An 8,198-nucleotide genomic window follows, 5' to 3' on the forward strand; every position below is an offset into this window, starting at 1 on the left:
AGCTGAGATCCGGCCACTGCACTCCAGCCCGGGCGACAGAGCGAGACTCTGTCTCAAAAAAAAAAAAATAATAAAAATTAATTAATTAATTAATTAAATAAAACATTCAAATAATTCAAAAGTTTAAAAAATAAAAGTACACTGTGTACTTTTCTGACAACTATATAGCATTTATATTGAATTAGGTATTAAAAGTAATCTAGAGATGATTTAAAGCAGATGGTAGTATGTGCGTAGATTAGATGCAGATATTACACTATTTTATATAAGGGACTTGGTAGTGTGTGTGTAGACTAGATGCAGATATTACAATATTTTATATAAGGGACTTCACTATCTGCAGATGTCGGTATCCTTGAGTGGGCACTAGAACCAATCGCCCATGGATACCTAAGGATAAGTGATCCACTCAATCCTTGGAGGTGTCACTAGCAGCCAACAGTTTGCTTGCATATATTTCTAGGGTTTCTTTCATTTACATATTATACTATAGCATTTTTTTTTTGCCAACCATAAACAGTATATTATAAATGCTTGTGTCTTTGTTTTCTTCTTACAACATAAAACTCAGCTTCACTGAGTTGTGACTTGAAAGCTCTGCCTTATTGTTCTCTCCCTTCAGGATCAGTGAAGAGGAGGACCTGCACCTGGGGACATCGTTTTCTGCAGAAACCAACAGACGGGATGAGGATGCAGACATGTAAGTGTCAGTCTGTTTGGCTGTGAGCAATTGGGGCTGGACCCCAGTCAGAGTCCAAGACATTTAGTCAACAGATGACATTTCTAGAATTTTCTAGAAGATGTCAAAGTTGGCCCCTCTGTTTCTACCTCCCAGCTTAAGAACTTTGAAAACCTCTTAAAAGGTCTTTTCAGGCTGGGCATGGGGGCTCTTGCCTATAATCCCAGCACTTTGGGAGGCCGAGGCAGGCAGATCACCTGAGGTGGGGAGTTCGAGACCAGACTGACCAACATGGAGAAACCCCATCCCTACTGAAAATACAAAATTAGCCGGATGTGGTGGTGGGCACCTGTAATCCCAGCTATTCGGGAGGCTGAGACAGGAGAATCACTTGAACCTGGGAGGTGGAGGTTGCAGTAAGCTGAGATCTCGCCATTGCACTCCAGCCTGGGCAACAAGAGTGAAACTCCGTCTCCAAAAACAAAAAATAAAACTTCTTTTCAAAGGTGGTTTCATGATTAGTAATATTTCTCCAAAACATTGCAGGGATAAAACATGGACTTGCCTACTTTTTATTGAGCCAACAAAGCTGTTGGCAAACTATCATCTTTATGTCTTCAAAGAACCTGTACATCCTAACACCATTAGATTAGTGGGACATAACCTCATAGGTTGGTGCTTCTTTAAGTGGAAAATTTCTAACTTGATGAAAAAACACAAGTTATTTTGTATTTTTCTTGTTTCTCCATGGACCATCACTAGTCTGTGGGCCAGTGTTGGGGACCACTAATTTAGAGGATACCTGGTGTGTGTTTCCCGCCCCTCCCTGAGCCCTGTGGGTTTCTCACTTCAGGATGAAGTACATTGAGACAGAGCTAAAGAAGAGGAAAGGGATCGTGGAACATGAGGAACAGAAAGTTAAGCCAAAGAATGCAGAGGACTGTCTTTATGAACTTCCCGAAAACATCCGTGTTTCCTCAGCAAAGAAGACCGAGGAAATGCTTTCCAACCAGATGCTGAGTGGCATTCCTGAGGTGGACCTGGGCATCGAGTATGTTTGAGACCCATAGGCAGAAGACACAGTGCTTTCCAGTTAAAAGTTATGGGGGCAGGCCGGGCACGGTGGCTCATGCCTGTAATCCCAGCACTTTGGGAGGCTGAGGTGGGTGGATCACAAGGTCAGGAGTTCAAGACCAGCCTGGCCAAGATGGTGGAACCCCATCTCTACTAAAAATACAAAAATTAGCTGGGCATGGTGGCAGGCACCTGTAATCCCAGCTACTTGGGAGTCTGAGGCAGGAAATTGCTTGAACCCGGGAGGTGGAGGTTGCGGTGAGCCAAGATCATGCCACTGTACTCCAGTCTGGCGACAGAATGAGACTCTATCTCAAAAGAAAAAAAAATTTATGAGAGACAGGTGTGGTGGCTTACGCCTATAATCCCAGTACTTGGGAGGCTAAGGCAGGAGGATCACATGAGGCCAGGAGACCAGCCTGAGAAATATAGTGAGACTCCTGTCTCTACAAAAAATTTTAAAAATTAGCTAGGCTCTCACTTGAGCTCAGAGTTGAGGCTACAGTGAGCCATGATTGCACCACTGCACACCAGCCTGGGTGACAAAGTAAGACCCTGTCTTTTTATTTTTTTTTTTTTTTTTTAAAAAAAAAGGCTAGACATGGTGATTTGTGCCTGTTTTCCTAGCTCTTTGGGAGGCAAAGGTGGAAGGATCACTTCAGCCCAGGAGTTCGAGACTAGCCCTACCAACATGGAGAAACCCCATCTCTACTAAAAATACAAAAATTAGCCAGGCATGGTGGCAGGCACCTGTAATCCCAGCTACTTGGGAGTCTGAGGCAGGAAATTGCTTGAACCCGGGAGGTGGAGGTTGCGGTGAGCCAAGATCATGCCACTGCACTCCAGTCTGGGAGACAGAGCAGGACCCTGTCTCAAAAGAAAAAAAAATTTATGAGAGACAGGTGTGGTGGCTTACACCTATAATCCCAGTACTTGGGAGGCTAAGGCAGGAGGATCACATGAGGCCAGGAGACCAGCCTGAGAAATATAGTGAGACTCCTGTCTCTACAAAAAATTTTAAAAATTAGCTAGGCTCTCACTTGAGCTCAGAGTTGAGGCTACAGTGAGCCATGATTGCACCACTGCACACCAGCCTGGGTGACAAAGTAAGACCCTGTCTTTTTTTTTTTTTTTTAAAAAAAAAGGCTAGACATGGTGATTTGTGCCTGTTTTCCTAGCTCTTTGGGAGGCAAAGGTGGAAGGATCACTTCAGCCCAGGAGTTCAAGACCAGCCTGGGCAGTGTAGTGAGACCCCATGTTCTTATCTGTGTCCTTAGAATCCTACAAATACAAACGAGATTGTCTCTGGCAGGTTGTTGCTAGAAGTTTTGCTGAAGGCTTGGCCAGAGTAGTAAGGGCCCCTGGCTGCTGAAAGCAAAAGTGGTTCTTTAGCCACTGTTGACAGCTGTCTTAGGCCCTTTATTCTTCTGTTTTCTTCTAGTAGGAGCCATGTTAAAGGCTCACTCACCCCTTCTCCCCATGATCCTTCTTAAAACAAAATATCCACTTTAAAAGGGGATTGTCATGGAAGAAGTGCAATTGTCAGAATAATCTTTTGGTACAGTAGAAAGTTGGGAGGCTTCTAGGCTCTTTTCCGGCCTTACAGACTTTGAGCCTTAAGCATTTTACTTCTCTGAAGCTCAATTTGCTCTTGATCAGAAGAGCAGAGTAACTGTGGTTCTCTGACGGCCGTGAGAGTTCCATGAGAATGTGACTACAAGTGTGCTTGGTAAACTGGAGAGCTGTGTCCCAGGACACATGATTTTCTTATGTCCTGCTGGGCTGCCAGCCTCACCACTCACATCTGAGTAGTAAGGTGCTATCATCTTCTAAGTGGTGTGGTTTTTTTCTCTCCATAGTGCTAAAATTAAAAATATAATTTCCACGGAGGATGCCAAGGCCCGTCTGCTGGCAGAGCAGCAGAACAAGAAGAAAGACAGCGAGACCTCCTTCGTGCCTACCAACATGGCTGTGAATTACGTGCAGCACAACAGATGTAAGCCCCTCAGGGAGAGCGGTCTTGCCCCCTTTCCCTTATTTGGGCTGAGGTCCCTAGGAACCTCATGTTCCGTCTAACGTGTCCCCTGGTCTCTTTGGGTCCAGTTTATCATGAAGAGCTCAACGCACCCATACGGAGAAACAAAGAAGAGCCCAAGGCCCGGCCCTTGAGAGTAGGCGACACGGAGAAGCCAGAGCCTGAGCGTGAGTGCAACAAAGGCCTCGGGGCTGCCTGGAGTGCTCAGCTCTGTGGTGGCCCATGGAGGCAGGGTGCAGCGGGGGACGGTGTGGAGGTTGGCACTGAAGCTGGGGCATCTGGGTTCCAGTCCATGCTCTGGACCATGACTATGTGCCTTCCCCTTTCTAAGCCTCAGTTTCCTCATGGGAATCCTAATAGAACCTACCTGTTAGGATTGCTCTGAGAATTCAGTATCAAGCGTACTATCTCATATTCTCAAGCACAGTAGAGACTCAAGAAGTCAGAAAATTTCAGTAAGGACAAATAAAAGCTACTCATAAGGTTAGCTGAGTGCAGTGCCTCACACTTGTAGTCTCAGCTGCTGGGGAAGCTGGGGCAGGAGGATCACTTGAGACTGAGAGTTCAAGGCTGCAGTGAGCTATGATTGGATGACTATACTCTAGCCTGTGTGACAGAATGAGACCACATCTTTTTTTTTTTAAGAAAAGAAAAAGGTATTGGCCAGGCTCAGTGGCCCACGCTTATAATCCCAGCACTTTGGGAGCTAAGACAGGCAGATCACCTAAGGTCAGGAGTTCGAGACTAGCCCTGGCCAACATGGTGAAACCCCATCTCTACTAAAAATATGAAAATTAGCCAGGCATCATGGCAGGTGCCTGTAATCCCAGCTACTCAGGAGGCTGAGGCAAGAGAATCGCTTGAACCCGGGAGTTGGAGGTTGCAGTGAGCTTAGATCCTGCCATTACACTCTAGCCTGGGCAACAGGGTGAAACTCCATCTCAAAATAAGAAAACAAAAAAAAAAAAGACAAATAAGTATCTACGGAGGCTCTACTGTGTTCACTGGATTAGGCGCTGGGGCTCCTGTGAGGAAGGAAACAGGCAGTTGTCTTTGCCTACATGGAGTAAAGTCTAGCAGTGGGTTCCAGCATGGCAAACCACCTTTCCCATTATTTTCCTTCTCAGGGTCCCCTCCTAACCGCAAGCGTCCTGCTAACGAGAAGGCAACTGATGACTATCATTATGAGAAGTTCAAGAAAATGAATAGGCGGTACTGAGCTGTGCAGAGTGGGATGTAAATAGCGCCTTCCTCTCCCTATATCCCTCCCATGAAACACTGCTTCCTGGCCGGGCATGGTGGCTCAGGCCTGTAATCCCAGCACCTTGGGAGGCCAAGGTGGGCGGATCACCTGAGGTCAGGAGTTTGAGACCAGCCTGACAAACATGGAGAAACCCTGTCTCTACTAAAAATACAAAAAAGTTAGCCGGGCGTGGTGGCACCTGTCTGTAGTCCCGGCTACTCGGGAAGCTGAGGCAGGAGAATCACTTGAACCCGAGAGGCAGAGGTTGCGGTGAGCCGAGATTGCACCATTGCACTCTAGCCTGGGCAACAAGAGCGAAACTGTCTCAAAAAGAAAAGAAAAATGGCTTCCTGGACAGAGCATGCTCATTTGCTAGTGAACAGTTCCAGAAACAGGCCTTATTAGTCCTTCTGCTTACCTGCTGGATTTTTCAGGCACTAAATTTATAACTTTTTGAAACAAAACAATGTGTAATTTTCCATTTGGGGGCAAACTCTATTCTTGTGAGCATTATTAAATCTTGTTTGTAAATATATTGTCTTTCTCTTAGTATTTGCTCTGGGTCAGGAAGAAACTGTTCACGGTGTGCTCATACCCTTTAGATTGTGCTTTCCTTATTATAGACGCATCATGTCTTCTGCTTTCACCTATCTGGGATGGGGTCAGAAATGCATCCTCCATTGATTAGAGTGGGTCCAACTGACAGCAAAATCTAGGATGAGAGCAGAAGGATACTGGTGTTTTCTGACTTTTACAAAATTACTTGTTTGTTTTCATTAAAAAAGAAAAAGCATAAACTATGTTTCTTATTACTATTAGAATTTAATTATTAAATTTCAAAATGAATCCAACCATATTGTTTGTATTATGTTTCCTTACACCAACATCAGGTAATGTTTCCAAAGCCCATGGTTTGGATAGCTTAAATGTAAAATTGAATTACTGAAATGGATTTTCTCATTTATTTCAAATGTCATAGACATGCTGCAACCTGCTAACTGTCAAGTACCTTCTTACCTGTGCCCTTATTTTTCCTGAGGCATCCACATGGGTCCAGAAGAGGAAAGAGTAGATTGGCTGACTTACGGGCGGATTTAGAGCAGATATTGTGGTTATGGTGGTTTGGCCCAAGAGTCACATCTGAGCCCAGCTCACAGCTTACTCATTGTGTCCTTGGACAGATCCTTTTCACTCTTAGCCTCAGTTTTCTCATCTGTAAAGTGGAGATTTTTTTTTCCTCCTCCACTTGAATGTGGTCAGTGAAGGCAGGAACCATGTGTGCCTAATTTCTAAATTTGAAACCCCAGGGCATAGCCCACAATCTGACACACAGGCAGCCCTCAAAACTATGAATGATCCCTATAGTGTCTGGCTTGTAACAAATGCACAAAAGTATTATTTTAAATCCAATATGAAAAAGTTGAACCTTAAAAAATATTTTCAGGGTATTTCAACTAGCATTTAACAGGTCCCAACGATGTACAGGGGTAACCCAAGATGAATACTAAAGGCCTAGCACATCTGGCATGTAACAACGCAACACATGTTTATGGGATGAACAGGCAAATAAGTGGATGATCAACAGTTCTCACTTGCCAGAGTTCCCTTTGCTGGAAAATGAGTAATCTTTTACCCAGCTTAAAAGTGGCCGCCAGATGGAGGGAGCCAGGTCTCTCACTGTTGGGGTGGGAATTCACAGATAAGCAAGGGGAGGAGGCTCCAGTGATCCGTGTAATGGATTAGAGTTGGAGATGTCAGCATGAGCTCATGTTTAGCTTAATATAAGTACAGATGTTTACCTAGAAATATTTATAGATGTGTGTTTAATAGTATATATACACATTTTTTTGTTCTGTCAGCTGAGACTGCCTAAAAGAAATGACATCTCAGTAGGAAGCACACCTAGCTCCCAGACCTTGGTTTCTCTTTTTTTTTTTTTCTTTTTTTGAGATGGAGTCTCGCTCTGTCACCCAGGCTGGAGTGCAGTGGCATGATCTCGGCTCACTGCAGCCTCCACCTCTTGAGTTCAAAGAATTCTCCTGTTTCAGCCTGCTGCGTAACCAGGACTACAGGCACACGCCACCATGCCCAGCTAATTATTTTGTATTTTCAGTAGAGATGGGGTTTCACCATGTTGGCCAGGCTATCCTCAAACCCCTGACCTCAAGTGATATGGTTCAGCCTCCCAAAGTGCTGGGATTACAGGCATGAGCCACCACGCCCAGCCCCAGTCTTTTTCACAGTACCTGTCCCTCTATCATTTATCGGGCCATAACATACAAAAAACTGTCTGTGCTGGCAGATCCTTTAGGAAATTAAGGGAGGGAACAAAAGCCAACAAAAGTGATCCACCTGCCTCAGCCTCCCACAGTGCTGGATTACAGGCACGAGCCACTATGCCCAGCCAGTTTCTAATGCCATTCTACAATGAAAGGAATCAGCATTCCTCGTAGAAATAGGATTCTAGGACTGGGACAGGAAATATACAAGATGAGCCTGGAGCATCCTACAGTGGCAGAAAGGAAAGAAGCACTCAAACCCAAATAAACTGGTATACACTGGGTATAGCTCAAAGGAGCACAAAGAACCACTTAAATGCCCCGTGGCCAAAATGAGAACAATTTGAGAAAAAAAAAATTAGTACTGTATTATAACACAAAGGATAAAATAACAGTGGTGCATACTGATATAAATGATTGAATATATGGGGGAGAAGAAACAAATCTCCCATGCAGAATTCCAGATAATCTCTGCAGATACTCTGCCCCCAAGGAGGTGGAGCAAAATCCCCAGCTCCTTAATGTGTGGGCTGTGCATGGGGACCTTCTTCCAAAGAATACAGTAGAGAAAAGGGGGGTGGGGAGAATAGTAAGTGTACAGTGCGGAGACTTGACAAACACTACCTCAGTCAAGTGATCAAGTCAGCACCAACAGTGATAGGTAATGTTGACAGTAAGTACCCTTCCTTGGTAGGATGTGATGAGCAGAGCACTTTACCTCTGTGATCTTCCTTCCAAAACCCCAGAGCGCTAGTCTAATCCTGAGAAAAACATCAAATTCCAGTAGAGGGCCAGCCTACCAAAGATTGTGCCAGTACTCCTCAAAACTATCAAGGTCATCAAAAATAAAAGGCTGAGGCCAGGCATGGTGGCCCACACCTGTAATCC

The 8,198-nt window shown here is 44.8% G+C and overlaps 1 protein-coding gene across 1 annotated transcript in view; it reads left to right on the forward strand.

Moving 5' to 3' along the window:
* LOC105504149 (chromosome unknown open reading frame, human C9orf78) overlaps nt 1-5,882 on the forward strand; it is a 7,969-nt gene extending 2,087 nt beyond the window's left edge. Inside the window, exons 4-8 of the mRNA XM_011931438.1 lie at nt 623-700; nt 1,533-1,730; nt 3,613-3,749; nt 3,857-3,955; nt 4,916-5,882. Coding sequence (XP_011786828.1) covers nt 623-700; nt 1,533-1,730; nt 3,613-3,749; nt 3,857-3,955; nt 4,916-5,007 — 604 coding nt within the window. The 3' untranslated portion in view covers nt 5,008-5,882. The remainder of the gene's footprint in view (nt 1-622; nt 701-1,532; nt 1,731-3,612; nt 3,750-3,856; nt 3,956-4,915) is intronic.
* Nucleotides 5,883-8,198: the final 2,316 nt, after the last annotated feature.

Source organism: Colobus angolensis, unplaced genomic scaffold, assembly GCF_000951035.1.
Source record: "Colobus angolensis palliatus isolate OR3802 unplaced genomic scaffold, Cang.pa_1.0 Scaffold9, whole genome shotgun sequence".
In the NCBI taxonomy this organism is placed as follows: Eukaryota; Metazoa; Chordata; class Mammalia; order Primates; family Cercopithecidae; genus Colobus; species Colobus angolensis.